This window comes from Nomia melanderi, chromosome 4 (genome assembly GCF_051020985.1).
Source record: "Nomia melanderi isolate GNS246 chromosome 4, iyNomMela1, whole genome shotgun sequence".
Classification (NCBI taxonomy): domain Eukaryota; kingdom Metazoa; phylum Arthropoda; class Insecta; order Hymenoptera; family Halictidae; genus Nomia; species Nomia melanderi.
In genome coordinates, this window is record NC_135002.1 from 11,761,641 (window position 1) to 11,778,662 (window position 17,022).

A 17,022-nucleotide genomic window follows, 5' to 3' on the forward strand; every position below is an offset into this window, starting at 1 on the left:
ACTGCCAGATTCGTATTCAGAGCACGACAATCTACAAGGATAACATGTTATTATTGAAATATAAGAAATGGGTTAAACTGTGCCATACTTCATACTTCGCGTGTATGTATGTAGATAAAGTAGCTGAATATATCTGACGCGTACTTTTTCATTGGAGAAAACTCATATGCAGAAGATAAAGTCGCTGTTTAAAACCGAGGTACAGAAGACTGTTACATGACTCGGTCAAAAATAAGGACAACGTACAATTTTTTAAAATAAACATTCCTTTTGTTTATTAATTTTATTTAGTTTTACATTGTATTTAATTTTATTTATTATTATATTAATTAGTGAAATCTGTAGGAAGATCATCCCATGTTATACATATCTAACAGTAAGTAAATACATGTTTATTTATAATATTATACATCTATTATGTTATTTATTATTAACTATTACACTAAAGTCAGTAGTACAATCGTGAAATATTAATATAAAAATTAAATTAACAATGAAGACTAGAAAACAGTATAAAATCTAAATTAATGCAGCATATTCTACTCTTCTCGATAAAATCCAGCAGCCCATAAAATTATGAAACTGTTCTTTGTACACTCTTCATAAAGATCTTAGTTATTTTTAAAAATTCCATAAACCTTAGATGCTAATAGTAATTTCTCAATAGAGGAAAAATTATATTGTACATACAAAAATTGTTGAAAAGAATATTCTTTTAATATATATAGTTTAATTATAATATATATATTTGGTTTAATATATATAGAATAACATTACTGCCTCTTATTTTAATGCGCACGTTAAATAGTTTTGAATGCTTAATGGCAAACCTGTTTTCGAGAATTTTGGCATTACATCATTTCCATTTGGTTACAACAATTACCTTCACTAGTGAGTTATTAATATCATCTATCAGAATTTTTAAGCTCCCCGAATTGTATTGTATAAGAGGTAAAATCTACAATAGCGTTCTGAAAATGTTTCTGAAAAAATATTGTCTTAATAGAATCAGGTTTGGGCTTATTATGTTCAGTAAGCAAATTTTCTATATTTACTAATAATATTCTCATAATGTTGCATTGGAACAGTAACAATGCACTTTATTATTTGGAAATATTATTTTTAATAGCTGACAATCAACAATTCTACCATGAGCTCCGATACATATGCTACGTGCATGTATGCGTCTTTTTAACTCGCAATGCAATTTTTAAACTTACCACTTTTGATCGTAGAAGACATGTCAAAACGCCTGTTCTATTTACACAATCGGTATTTCAGACTACCGGACACGAAATCTCATAAGATGTCTAGCCCATCCCGTTTCTCGTCGGTAGTTTAATAGCTCCCTTTATCAACTGAGAAGAGCAGTTAAGGGTCGGTAACTCCTGTCTGACTTACCGACTATAGGTTCATAAATGATCTCCGAGTTGCTTTATTGATCAACAGCAAGTATTCAAAGTTTTCCAAATTTATTATAGAGTAGTTTACAAACAAGAAACCAATGTACCAACATATTTAAACACCAAGTATTATGAATCCTTTTGTATAATTTAAAGAAGAAAATGAAGTTACAATTATGAACAAAGTAAAGAAAAATGTTGCACTAATACAAAGGGCGGCTAAACTAGGATCAAACCAGCAGGAAATAGAACAACCGAGTGACCAGGAATGAACAATCAATACGGTAAACAAAATGAGGACATCGAACTGGCGGATTTGAAAAGCGCCAACGGTTGGGTCGCATCGCCTAAAAACGCGGTTTAATCTTCTCGGTCAGAAACAGAAGAAGACATGGAGCCTTGATGGCGGAAGTTAGCTTCGATTCGAAGGGAACGGGGATCTCGGTAGGGGTCTCGGTGTTCACGAGGGAACAAATTAAGAGAATCAAGTGGAAGAGACACGGCAAAGAAAGAAGCGGCGTAGATAGAGAGAAGGAACAACAGTGCCTAAAACGCAGAATCCGAAAAGAATTGGACAGAGAAGACGAACCGTCTGGTCCGTGGCCTGGTTAGAGAGGGATAGCGATCGAGTCTAAGTTAAGCTGCGTACACACTAAAATTCATATTGCAGGACTTATCGTGCAACTTGTTTTGCAATTATCTCACAAGTCCCTCTCGCATGTTCCACGACAAATCCTTATCCTTGTTTGCTATAAATCGATAGCGTTATCTATTTCTTTTCGGCAAAGCTAATATAGCTCTGTCTATAAGCATACCCGGCAAAACAGACCTATACCGGTCACGTTTATAGACAGAGTATACTGTACTGCAAAGAATGTACTGATTTATACAGTTTTATCATCTTTTGAGCTGCTAATTAAGTGATTTCTTCATCACAAGTAAAGAAAAATTTTAGAGATCTGAAGCAATTTATAAAAAAATTAATAAAAAATATAATTTAATTTATATTTTTACACACATTGTGATATGGTTTAATATTTGCATCTGTTGATAATTAAACAAAAAAAATAGAAATCAATTAAAGATGAATAGTCTTCGTTGGCAGATTGAACATCGTAATTCATCTATTAAATCACTGACAATATGATAATACTGATGTTTTATTTATACAAAAAAATGCAGTAAGATGTATTACAAAGTTTTATTGAACAGACCAATTACGATGTTTTAAGCGACGAGTATGTGTGTGGATGAATTTGGATTTACATTTTCAGGGGCTTCGTTTAATTTCAATTAGCTATCAATTTAAGTGGACTCTGTCAGTAATTATTACATAAACATTAAAAATCTCAATTTTTCCAGAATTAAAAATAAACTATAAAATTATATAAACTAGACAATTTATTGTGTTATTAAAAAAATTGTAATTACAAACATAGAAGCTTAGCAAGTAGTATAAGTAAAGATTAAATACACAAAGCAAAAGCTTAATTTTAATGAGAAAAAAAGTATGTCTATTGAAATTTGCAACTGCTATACCAGGCTGCGTTATTTTGAGAGGCTGCAACGATTTTCGAAATGGAAAGCTTTCATTATAATGTATCGTGTGGTACCATTTCTAATTAAAAATATGAAACTTTGAACCATTTCCGTACGCAATCTCATTTTGATAGAAAACGTACAAATCGAAAATGTTGAATAAATGAATACATTGTATATACTTAAGTTATAAATTTGCTCTTGATAAACTATTAATAAGGTATAATATTATTCCTGGGCATTCAAAAGCAAATCATCCCCATTTCAAGTAGCTTATTATTAATTTCTCATTATTGTTTCCTCCTCTTCTCTTCTGTTTCCGTTTATTAATTATTCCCTTTTATGGATTATATTTGTTCTACATTCGTCTGTTTCACCCAACTCGAATTATCTTCTAACTTTACACTTCTGTAACACTAACACGTTTCCCGTTATACAGATAAATAAAAAATAGATAAATTAAGCTATCTGTTACGTGGTACCGGTCAATTCCAGAAGTAGTGCAAATGTAACCACATTGTAAAGAACGAGTTCCTATAGGCACAGTATATAAAAATCGTCTGACACTCTTAAGGCCAAGAGTGAGAACTTTCATCTATCGCTAAATCGCGTTCAGTAATTAATATTTCATATATTTATACTGCGCTTAATTATCAAATATTCCAAATATTAATTAAAGATTAATTTATCTCGTTTGAAATTTGATTATTGCTTTAAACCGATTTACTTTTCGATCAATCACAATCTCATGAACACCTGAAATCAATTTATCATGAAGCCCATTAATTGGTCAAAGTGGCTAACACCAGGAAATGAACAATAGAATAGTTTGAATTAAAAGAGCAATTAGATGTTGTAGTATTAAAATTTGATAATATTGAAAAAGTGCATTTAGTCCTCTTGATCTGTCGACATCTCGTATGCAAAGGAACAATCAGGTGTTTCGTAGTTAAAATTAAACAACATTGAAAAAGTGAAATTAATCACTTTGACCCACGATCGGTTCATACATCAAAAACCAATTAATCAGTTTGTTATTAAAATACGATAACATTGAAAAACTGCAGTTAGTCCTCTTGACCTGTCTCATATGCAAAGAATGAGTCAGGTGTTCCCGAGTTAAAACCGAGTAACATCAAAAACTGAAGTTAATCAGTTCGACCACTGAACTCCTCGCACTCGCACTCGAAACTAGTTCACTAGAAATATCCCACATTTTCTAATGAAACATAGACAACAATTTCTAAAGCCAACTTACCAAGAAATCAAACACGAAATAAGAGACACCACTACTTTATCTAAACATTTCTTACATCGACGCACCACATAAAGCTCTATATTAAACAACAAGCTCTCCAATTTTGACATATCGAGTCATGTGGAAACTCTCGGTCGCCTTCCTCGGGCAAAGGGCTAATATACACCCCGGACTTGTTGCGAGACTATCGCTAAACAAGTCAAAGCGGGCGGGATGGTCCGATGTGCAGGTACCTTTAGAGAGGCGAAGTTGCGGTAAGACAGAAAGCTAGAGAGAAACGCGAGCCATCGGGGGCGAGAGGGGTGGGAAAGAGAGCCAATGAGCTCGACGACGCGGCGCCAGTCGTCGAGTCGCCGTGTTACTACGAGTACTTGCTCTCTCACCGTGACTCGCTGCGTCCTCGTTCGGAAAGGGTCGTGTCCTGCCTCTGTCAGTAGGGGTTGCAGACCCGAGGCGAACCCGTCGTGTTCCGTTCTTTGCTCGTCGTTCTTTCCCCTCGTTAATCGATCGGCTTATACTCTCGATCCTCGTCATCGAACACGTGTAACACCGAGCCCTGTGCTTCCCCAGTCTCTTCCCTGTATTTTTCGTTCCTGTTTTTCTCTTTTTTTTTGTCAGTTACTTCGTCGTCGTTTCGAATAAAATGTTTGATCGTCGGTTACGATCGGGGTCGTGAACTCGTCCGAAACCAAGGTGGCAGAAGTTCTGTGTCCACACGAATTGGGAACTTGGAGGCTTGGATCAGGTTGTTGATCGACGATGGACACTTGATTCCTGTCCGTAAGAACGAACGTTCTCCCTCGCATTCGAACCTCATGCGGAATGGTAAATCGTTTACGGTGGATCCCGGTGGCTGTAAGAGGGTTCCTTTTTCTGTTTTTTAAATTTGACGTTTGGAATTGTTTGAATTCCGGCCTGGTTAATTTTAAAGTTTGTTTTTCTCGTTGTTTTCGAACGGTTTTCGTGGAAAGTTTTCGCGCCAACTCGGCGACTTAATTAAGAAATGCGTTGTTCGCGCGTCGACGAAAACAGCTCGATATCGATGTTCTCCGTTTCTCGTGGCATTATGGGCTTGTATTTTATGAATTGAAGTCTTTACTCCCTTTGGACGGTTTATGATTAAGGGCGATTGAAGTATGAATAGGAAAATTGTTTCAACGTCAATTTTAATTGAATGAGATTATTTTAAACGACAATTGAGTTATTGAATATTCGCAGAAAGAGTTTCTATTTGGTGATACGGGTATTGTAATTGTGTTTTAATTGTCTTTTAATTGCGTTTCACGTTTTGGAAAATCTTTGACGAAAATATTTGCAAAATGTGAATGTTTAATATTAGAAAGAAGCATCATTATTCAGTAAGTAGTTTCTACAAAAAAGAAACTTCTTCGTGTAAGTCTTGATAAGACTAAAATTAACTTGTTTTATTAAAAAAAATTTCTAACATGGTTACATGTATAATAGCTCGAAAATTCTGATGAAACTGGTGATTTTGTCAAGTAAAAAGCCCTTGTTCAATATAATAAGAATATTAAACAAAATATTTTTACTGTATTCATTTAGTATTCGAATAACAACAAAGCCTTTCAATCAAATTTTATTATTAAAAATATAAAAATTTCATTTCCTTTTATCGATCATTAATAAGGTGATATCGATTATCAAGTGAAATAAAATCACCTAACTTTTTTCGTTGTTAATATTATTACCTTTTTACTATTAAGTGTCATTGATTCAGAGAATATTAGAGTAAAAGGCTGCGTATTCGTCTGCGTTTTAGTGAATTTTCGCTTTTGTGCGCAATCGCGGCAAACAAAGGGTATTGTATTTTACCTTCTTTTTTTTAACTTGTTCTGCAAAAGACAAAAAGCAGTATTGAGAACGTCGTTGAAAGGAAAGCCACGAGTGGTTTGCGGGAGTAAGGAGATACAAAGAAATCGGAGGGCAGCGGTGGCAGTTCAAACAGGGAGATTCGCGTTCTTTTATGCCTCGCGTACCTTCTTATCTTCGAAATAACAGCGGAAATTATACGATGGGTGGGAGAGACTCATTCTTTTATTCAAAATTTCTCTTCGATCATCAATGTGTACACTGAAATAAAGGTTTTCTGTATTGCGAGATCGTGCAGAAAAGGTAACTCTCGGAAATAATATGTCCAGCAGCCGTGTACATCTTATGGAAAGTCGAAAATCAATTTTTTAATATGAAAAAAATGTATTGATTCGAATAGCATTCTCAGAATAGTACGGACCTTCGCGCGAATGAAAATTAAAAACAAAGCAATTATACTGGAACGTAGCAATATACTTCCATTTACCATTTTTTTATGTATTTCAATAAAACTCGGCAAATTTATTAACGTATGCATTGTCAATTATTACGACATTGATGGACGGTTGTATATAGGGAAATCATTCTTTCCTCATTTTTGTTAATAACTATAGTAGACTGGTATGGAAATTTCTTTTATGCGGGTACTTTTAAGATATCGATGACCCAAAAGTTTCGAAACGTTCTCAAAGAATACTAGAAACAAAATTGTAATATAGAAATGGGCTGATCTATTTTCTTGTTTGTAATTCGTGATTTTTTTTTAATTCCCTAAATTTCTGTTAGAAATTCAAAATCTTGTATCATAGTAATAATATATCATTACTCATTTATTACTCACAAGTGAAGTCAATACAAAAATGATTGTCTTTTAAACACCATACTATAAATCATACTATAATAATATAATATTTTACAATAAATGTAGTTGTAATGTAAACTATATTATTCATATTGCAATTATTAATGAAGCTGTTGATGTTCTGCGCCCGCAACGATCTTGATGATTTTTACATATGTAGTCGAAGGCATGTTCGCTCACGGAGTGCTTTAGTTTCCCAGATAATCGCGGAAAAACATATCAATACAAATAAGTTAAATGTATTTATTATGGAATTCACGTGAACATAGTTTAATTTAATTTATTATTAATATTTGTATAAAATTTGTTTTTAAAATTTTTGAGAAAATCAGGAAAATCTTAAATTATCAAAAAATACAAATCACTACGAATAACAAACTCTAGCTTCTACATACAATATGGAACAGATTAAATGTTATTATTTATTTATGGACCGAAATTATATCATATAGCGCACATATATTGCATGGTTATTGTCCGTACATGAAACACAGTATAATATAAAAAGTTAACGTGAACATATTTTTATCTGATCCTTTATTCGGTCAAATTGTAACCCTTTTATGCTCCAATAGTATGCAGTTGCTTGCCGCCATTGGAATTGCTCCAACTGACCACCCATTTCAAAATGGCTACCACTCAGAAACAAAGTCAAGTACCTCGCAATACACTTAACTTTGATCTAAAAAAGAATTTCTTTTCTTGGTTTTATAGTCGCTAAAAAGTAATACCTAAAACTTCGAAGCAATGTTCGGTAACTTGAAAAATCTCTTTTTTTAAATTATACAAAAATTTTAAAGGAAACCACATATAGATATACCAGGCAATTATTTTTTACTATTTTTTAATTCTTTACACTACTTACAAGTTAATGTGTGTCTCTCTCTTTCCTATATATCTACGAAACTGTAATAAACATAATAAAATTATTAGGATATAAAAAGTTATATGAAAAGCTGCTAATATATTATATATACCTGCTAAAGAGCAGCTATAGACATTTTTAGGGTCAAATTATTAAAAGTTTGTTAAAGTGGGCAATTCTTCCCAGTACTTTTGTATCAAAAATTGTTTAGATATATACTGTATATATACTCTATATATATGGAGTAATAAAAAGCATTATGATAGTGTCATTGTAATCATTATTATCATCAATGTCGAAACACAAAACAAACCGAAAAATGCACATTGATCTCTAAGTAGTGTTTTGATCTCGGAGAACCAATACCAGCAAAGAAATAATTGCTTGATACTACCATTGATGTACCCCACAGAGTATTCGCAATTTGTAAAAGTGTAAAATTTTGTATTTTTCGAGTTATTAAGATTCTAAATAATCAAACATCTGTTGTTTATAAAGTACAGGTTCCAAAGTCGGTAAATAAATAAACAAATATGTTCTATCGTTAATAAATTGAAAATTCAGTAAATTTAAAGCTGTGAAATGTAAGTAATAATCAAATATCGAACGATCAATGATTACTGAACGTTGCTCACAATAGTAGTTTCAAATCAAAAGATTTATTATATAATTATAAAAGATTGTAATAAAAATGTATATAGGAATATAATGAATGAATAATGAAATCCGTATTGAAAAAAAAGAAATGAAATGATTGTGATCTTTACGAATTACTTTTGAACAGTATGAATTTATATGGAAATCGATAATATAGGGATCAAAATTGGCAAGTGGTTCAAAATTTGTTATTGGCTTAAGGGTACTTACAGTTCTCCTTACAATTTTCGAAAATGGAAGGAAAAGAAGGGATTCCCTAGTTAATCAACACTAGGATAATTAAGACGACTGCTCTGAAATCTACCCACCGGCCGAGTGATGCGATGTCAAGAAATAGTATCCTCGAGGATCATTAAATTGCACGAGCAAACATCCACGACTCTTCATTTCAAGTGGCCGGTCGCGATGTCAGTAGCGTTCCATATTCATCCGAAAGAAACTTCCTCGCGTGTTTAACCCTTTCGCTTTTACATACGCATACAATGTCGCCTGTAGTCGCCCCTCGTTGAACAAACTGTGACTGATTACGGTTGTTGTGCGGTAATTAGGTTTTAGTAGAGTTGACAATAGCCCGAACAAATAAGCGAAAAATCTATATAAAACTTACATTAGAAAATTACTGACAATATACGTTTAACCCTTTGCACTCGTGTGCCATGCTGGAGATGACAATAGAAATTTGTTATAGAACGCGTATGTCATGCTACAGCTAACAACACTAACTTACTCCAAAACACGTACCTCGCGTTGGAAATTGTTTGAAAAAGTACCATACTTGAAAAGATTATAAAAATTGAATCTTATTATTTGAAAAGAGTGTAAGTTCTGAATATAAATTTAACATGTATATTTTTATTGTTCAATGTTTCAATGACGGATATATAAATATTTTCGTCATCCAGTGTATGTTTTTAATAAATGATTGTTAGTTACATAAAGACCTAAAATTCACTTTCAAAGGATAAAATTAAAAGAATAAAACTGAAAGAATTTTCCTCACAAAAGATCGAATAAAAAGACAAAGAAGTGTGTTCAGGATCAGAATGCTACATGCAGCAGTTAAAACTCTTGTTATTGTTCTGCGTATTGGATCACTCGTATCTCTATAATAGATCAGTCGATGTCAAATCGAAATAAATCGGTTTCAGAATCGATTCGTGTTTCCGTCTGTCAACCTTGACAATGCATAATAGAAATATATTTAAAGGGAGGCAGTAGCAGTCGAATTCTATTTTGTAAGGTAACCTGCTCCTCCCACATTTAAAGAATTGTAATAAGCAAAATATTTTTCATTTCACTAATAAAATTTAAGTGTTCCTTCTTAAAGCTTCATACTTTTGAAACGTTGAAGAAGAAATCAAATTCTTTTGAACCATTTGGTCAGAATGATTTTTTAAATGAAAATCTGGCTGAAAAGAAATTAGTACGTTTTTTTTTTAAAAGTGAGATTAAATAGAAGGATTAAGTATCTTCATGAAAGACTGTATGAAATTTACCAGTGCATTTCAGTCCAATATATCTTCCTAAGCTATGAAATTTATGAAGATCTCCCAAGAGAGAGAAAACAAGCAAAAACGACGGATTTCGTGAAAACAAACAGAGCATAGGAATAAAGAGGCTGTAGAATAAAGCTGAAAAAAGCTTTACTAGTAAGAAAACAGGTTCATTATTCTGGACTCAACAATGATGAAGAAGAGAAAGAAATAAGCGTGCACTTTAATGGGCTTAAATACGTTTCGGCAATTATTGCTTGGTTTTCATATATATTTTTATCAAATATAAACTTTGAAACATAAACATATTTTCCAAATTTTTGAAAGCAATCAAAATTAATTTTAGTAGACTTTCAGATCGAGCTGTGTTATTTGTGCTAGCTGTTAATGTATAAAAACATACAGTAGAACCCCCAATGACACGGTTAAAAATGTATTGAGATTTCATAAGAAAGTAATAGAAACAGAGAAAGAAGTTGGATCAGTATCCGAAAAGGGAAGTTAACACGGTGGTCAACTGCTAACTAACATATGGTCAATTACTAGTTTCCTCGTTTTAAAGAATATTCAAAAATGTCTATACAATTTAGATAATACAACTATTTCAAAAACGTTCATTTTGTTACATAATGTAAGAAGTTCAAACAGCATTTCCACGTATAGAGTCTCCCTATTTAATAAAGGAGCAAATGTTTACTTTTCACGCAGAACATTTTTCTTAACTGGTTAACTATTGGTGCTTTTACCTTACACACTTCATTTTTTGATTTTATTGCGTGCAAAATGCAAGATTTTTCAATCTTAATTCCACAGTTAACAGATTAATCGCGTTATAGGAGGTCCTACTGTATTTCCGAAAGCGTTTGCATCCTTGTCGCCAAGCCTCCTATAAACATTCACACCACTCTGTAGCCTTACGCCATTTGAAGTCGATCATTTCTCGGTCAGTCCGGGTCGAGTGAAGGGGTTAATGTGTTAATGAGCGACGGGGGCAGCGAAAACACCCTTGCGACAGTGACACCGGGAAGATGTTGTGCTTGGACATAAAGCTGGTCTCCCGGTTGCGAGGAGTGTCGTTGACGAGCGGCTCGTCTGCAAGCGCGTCACCGGTTTCCTCGTCGGTGACCTCGACCTCATCGACGGCGGCCTCCCTGGAGAAGTGCAAACGAAGCAAGGGTAGAAGGCAGAACGGCTCCGTGACGGAAAGCGATAGCGAAGAAGAAACGTTGCCGGTCGCGCACGAGATGATCCGCAGAAACAGATCCAGATCGGTTTGCGTATCCGCGCTGCCATCCACGCAGCTCAGGCATTTGCATCGACGGGCCAGTCACCATGTGTATGTTGCTCAACTTTAGATTACATCAGAGGTCGTCAAACCTTTTTTGATCATCTATCCCCTAAACCTTTTCGAAACCTTTTATCGACTCCAACAAAATTAATTTTGGTATATGTGCTATAAACAAAAGAAGCTTTTATTATTTTTATGTCCGTGTTTTGTAATTCTTAATTTTCCATTTATTCATATCATACTATACGTGATAACAATTTTGTAACAATCGTTTTAATAATTTTTCTGACTGGCAAGCAGTGATGGTGGGATTGATGATCCTTAACAAGATTAGCAATATTTAAATCTCATAGGTACTAACCAAGACCTTAGGTACCTATCTAACCTACCTAACCTACCTAACCTACCTACTAAACCTACCTATTACACCTACCTACTAAACCTACCTAACCTACCTAACCTACCTAACCTACCTAACCTACCTAACCTACATTTTGTTATTTAACCTACGTTACATTTGGTAAGCTATGTTTGGAATTTTCATCGTGAATCTGACACGATATTATCTCCTAACGGTCGATAATTCTCTATTAGGTCTTTGCCGACAAGACGGTCTTAAATTTCTAACATTTCTTTTCACAAAAAGACTGAATTATGCGTCGAAGTCTTAAATACTAAAAGAAATACATATCAGTCTCTCGTTAGTAGAATAATAATTAAATGATTTACTTGCAGTTTTCGATTTTAGATGGCAAAGCTCGATGTCGCCCTTATGGCGACATTCTACCGCAAAGGGTTATAAGACAGGAAATTAAAGGAATTTGAAAACAATTATGACATCGATTCCGATTGTTAAAATAGTTATGGGGAACTGGAGTAGAGTCGTAACTGCTATTAGATTCTGTTTGTCGATTCTGAGCTGTATTGACTTCGATCTTAGTTTTTCCGGTGTACTATCGGTTCTGTAACTGTTATTTTTCGGTTTTGCATTTCTTTCGATACAATGTTCTAAAATACTGACGAGATTCTAGAAATTCCTTATAATTTCTTAAACTTCTACAATTTCTTGATATCTGTTACAATTCCTTGCAATTTCTATAATTTCTTGATATAGAAAATCGAAATGCAGAACCAATGTACCTAATAACAGTTATAACTGTATTTCGATTCTCGATAATTGTTTCAATCAGATCCCATATTACAGTTTCAAACAGTTACTTTCAGAACATTTTTAATCCCTGGCTTTAACTCCCGAAATTCAAATTGTTCAGCAATCCTGCTGAATCCCGTGACGAATCATGTTTGACCGTATACCCATCCTTCTATCATTATCTTGTCATATATGTGATCCATTTGCTCATAATAATTTACATTTTAAATTCTAACATGTTTTTGAAAGAACATAAAAGAGCAAAGGGATACGAGCAAATTAAATAAAATATTAATGAAAAGCATTTATTTTAAGTACTGCATGCATGATATAGTAAAAGTCGATATAATATGTAATTTATGTATAATTTGAAAATTGATAATTGTTACATTTGAATTTACGTTCATTGGAAAACGGAATTCTCGAAAGTATGAATCTAAAATGATCTGACAGGGTCTTGAGGGTTAATTAGCAAAATTTCGAAGCCAGCAGTAACATTCTCGCAAGCAGGGTTGCGTTCTTCTTTCAGGAACTCGAGCACCGTTTGACAAAGTAAGAGAATAGATGCGCGAGCGGAAATGAGATAGAAGTAGTACGTCGAATATCGACGGTAGACAGTCGACACTTTAACACTTCCGGGACGGATGGAAAATGTAATTCTGAAGAGAGAATTCCCGCTTCGGGAGTACAGTGTCGCCTTAAGGCTATAGTCTCTACCTGAAAATTGTAGCATTTATTTGGGAATTACAGTATTTACTCGAGAATAGTAGTATTTCATTAGGAATTATAGTAATTATTTGGGAACCATAGTATTTATTCAGAAACTGTAGCATCTATTTGAGAACTATAGCACTTAATTGAGAATTATAGTAATCACTTGGGAATTAAAGTGTTTAGGTACTTAGTGACTATACTATCTACTTAAAAAATATAGCGTTTAGTTGGAAACTACAAGATTTTAGAAACTATGGTATCTGCTTAGAAAATGGGGCATTTAGTTGAAAACTATAATATTTATTTGGAAACTACAACATCATTTTAGAAACTGTAGTATCTACTTCATAACTGCAGTTGAAAACGACAAAGAAACTTAGAATTCTACGCTGGATCGATTGATAAGTTTAATATGGAATGGTGACATACGTGTGAAGTCAACTTGGTGCGTCTGCAAGAAAACAGTACGTCGATTATATTGTTGTCTAACCAAAAAGAAGAATAATTCGACCAGAAATTGGTTAACACATAATGCTTCCACAGTACAAGCAACAGGAAGACAATTCCACATAAAAAAATTAATGGAAAGAAACGAATAAATTTTGTCACGTAAGACTTCGTTTTCGTATACTATTTATTATACTCGAATGTTGCTATTTCTGGACTGGACAAGGTTGAAAATGAAAAGTGACGTTTTGTCGTAGGTGGCATTATTTCCGAATATATGAATATTGCTTATATTGACGCCTACACATTGTTTTAATTATTATTGTTATTTTTATTATAAACATATAATTTATTTTTTCATATTACACCCTTCCCATGTATACTACCAAATCGGAAATACTTCGTACGTTTCACTTCTTTACAATCATATGTGTACAACTCGAGGGTTATTACAATAAGAAAAAGCAGAAAAAATGTCACAACCTATCGTGACCACAATGCTAAGTAAATTGTTATACCTAACGATAACAATTAGTTTTGCTATTCACCAACAAATTATTTGTTATACGAATTCGAGAGCTGCGCCCTTCTCAGTTGTCTGATTTCCTCTTATTGGCCTTGTTATTGGAAAAAGTGCTAGTTAGTAAGTTCGAGTGGTTCTTCGATCTATATTTCTGCGGCTATAATGCTAGGTACTGTAAGCCGGACTTCTGCAGACTTTTAATCTGGGTCTTGATATGGTACTACACGACGACCAGTACGTTACAGGATAAAGATATAAAAATTTAGAGAATTTATCTGGGAAGAAAAAAGCTGCATATTTGCAACTCAAAGGGAATTTTCTAAATTCGCAATTACACTGTAACTGTTTTCAGCTGACCTCATATACCGTGGTTTAGTTCCTCGTTTTGTATCTCCAACTGCTCCGTACTCTCCAAACTTGGCAGTCGACTTACGAATTGCTGAGGTGTATTTTTTAAATGAAACATTTTAAAAGATTGTCCTTTCAAACTGCAAATTACTTTCCGGCTAATAACCATGTAAATTGTCGTAGTTTATACGTGCTGATCAAGGGTGTGATGTTATACTAAATTCTCCAGGGAGAATTCTATTATTTTCAACCACATGTCACACCAGATTTGGGGAACATACTATCTGATTAATCAACAGTCCAAATTATGGCAATTACAGTTTTACAGAATGAAAGGTTCTGTCGAATGAAACGTAGCCCCATTTTATTTTCATTTTACTGAAACCATTCACGAAGGAAATAGAATTTCATTTAATTGCAATTTGTTTGAATTTTTAGTGTCCATTAACCGGATTACAATTTTCCCAATAAATTGTATCAAATTATTGTATTATAAATTCTATTATACCAATTTTTCTTAGCAAACGGAAAAAAAATCTTCAACTCTTGTAAGTTAAACCTGACGCGGTTATCTGTGGATTATACATTATACTTCTCAGTAGAATATGGTACGACGAAATTGACACAGTCTTCTATCAAATTATCTGAAGTAATTTGATACAAGAATAGAATGCTCGAAGACTGAGATTTTTATCAAAGTTTCGATAGAGCATCTCTTGAATTTAGCTAAGCAACGGGTTAATTGATGCGATCCAGGGTCATACTCGGGGCAGACTGGTCTCATTAACCTAGATACCCGGTAGCGAAAGGGGCAAGAAATATTCGGGGATACCGGAACGAAGGGCTGTGTGCTTTTCTCTTTTTCTTCAACGTGGTTGCCTTTGTCAGTATGAAACGCGGCGTGAAATTCAAGAGTAGCTCGGTAACCAATCCACGGACTTCTGCCATGTTACAGGTCCACCACAGACGCGATCTCCAGGCGGGGTGTCCTCTCCAGGCGGTACTATGGCAGCGTGGAAATGGTGAGGCCTTTGGTAACTACCTTGGAAAATTCGGAGTAGCTCCAAAGAAAAATCCGTATCACGAAATGTAAAGGTGCCTGTACACTTTGAAACTTGCGTCGATGGATGTATCGCTATTAGAACCTACGCACACAAGCGACGCGATTCCGCTGCGGTACCGCAGCGATCGTTTTCAAGTAACAGAGAAACAAAGTTCTTCTGTCTCACAAAAAAAGGGATAAGAGAACTTTATGTCTTTGTTCTTCTTAAATCGCACAGCGTCACCACTGCAGCACAACAGAAGGATCGCGCCGGTCGTGTGCATAGACCCTTAATGGTTGAATCTCTTCATTCTTCGATGGTGTTGAACATGTATCATGAAATCTCAGAAGACTCAAATCTATCACGGTACTTTGTTTCGTAACTGATGGTCGAGCTGGTCAGTAATTTCGGTTAGATCTGGGTTAGTATTTATTTAAACTTGTGATATATTATTAATATTTTATTATTATTATTATCATTATCACTATTGTCACTGTTATTTTTAACACTGAAACCACTGTGCGATTAAGATGACTTATTTTCAGTTTTCTTATACAAATTAGGGCAATACGTTTTTTAAGATTCGATAGGTATCTTAGTTCTGTATCTGTATAAATACACAAATCTGACCTGTCGAACAATTTTAGTATTAACACTATTTTTACCAAGGGTGACAATAGGCACCTTTTTGAAATTTTAATTTAAAAGTATTTTTTCGGTTTAATCATTTTTCCTCAATTGAATTTTGAAGATCAATCGAAAAGTCATTTCAGAATTTTCAACTAAGCTTGCAAAATAATTTTAAGTTAAAATTACAAAAATATATAAGTTTGCAAACAAAGTATACGTGACAAAGGAAAATAATATCCAGCAGTTTATGTACAACAGAAACGTTGATAAAATTCTGTAATCCAATTCATGCATTCTTTAGCCTTTTTCATTCGATGAAATATGAATATTCTCCGACAAAGTACTTGATTTATGCTTATCTTTTTGTATGAAATAAATTTGTTTAATAATTGTTTTAACGCCGCGAAACGACAGAAACATTTTTGAGTGCGGAATGATGCCAAATTTATTTGAAAAGCTCCATAACTTAACGCGATGAGCATAAGCCGAGGGGAAACAGTGCCCCGTTGTTTTTATCGATTATGTCGTATTATTGTTTATGATCATGCTACAATTTATCCAACGATTCGAATCAAAGGTTGAGGAGACGAAGACATATGATTTACTTCACTAGTTTATCTGCTTCCTTTTTCACAGGCTTAATCGATTTGTACATAAACGGCTGAAATGCTGACGTTCACAGCACGTTTAATCCGTTTTTGATCAATTTAACACGTTCGCGACCAAGCGTCACATGTGTGACGTGTGACGTGTGATTACCGTTTACTATGATGATATTAATATATATTTGGTATATCGTATACCCCATTGTCTCTTTGGAAACATCAAAATATCACAAATTCGACTGTGGTCGTGAACGTATTAAGTTTGAAAGAGAACTACAATTTTCAAATTTAAGTATTTACCTTCGCTATAAAAGTTGTACGAACATTTCGTACAAAAATTTGTTTTTAAGCTTTCCCAAATAAAATG

At 33.9% G+C, this 17,022-nt stretch overlaps 1 protein-coding gene across 13 annotated transcripts in view; it reads left to right on the forward strand.

Annotated features, from left to right (window-relative positions):
* The window catches only part of LOC116425506 (GTPase-activating Rap/Ran-GAP domain-like protein 3), a 59,085-nt gene that overhangs the window by 18,465 nt on the left and 23,598 nt on the right, over positions 1–17,022 (forward strand). For 2 of the 13 annotated variants that reach the window (XM_076367398.1, XM_076367389.1), the window contains exons 1-3: positions 4,515–5,025; positions 10,903–11,243; positions 15,333–15,399. In XM_076367398.1, coding sequence (XP_076223513.1) covers positions 5,023–5,025; positions 10,903–11,243; positions 15,333–15,399 — 411 coding nt within the window. In that variant the 5' untranslated portion in view covers positions 4,515–5,022. Of the gene's footprint in view, positions 1–4,514; positions 5,026–5,603; positions 6,334–9,771; positions 10,064–10,153; positions 11,244–15,195; positions 15,261–15,332; positions 15,400–17,022 lie in introns of those variants that run through there. The other 11 variants (XM_031973342.2, XM_031973343.2, XM_076367390.1 and 8 more) reach the window with 10 other exon arrangements.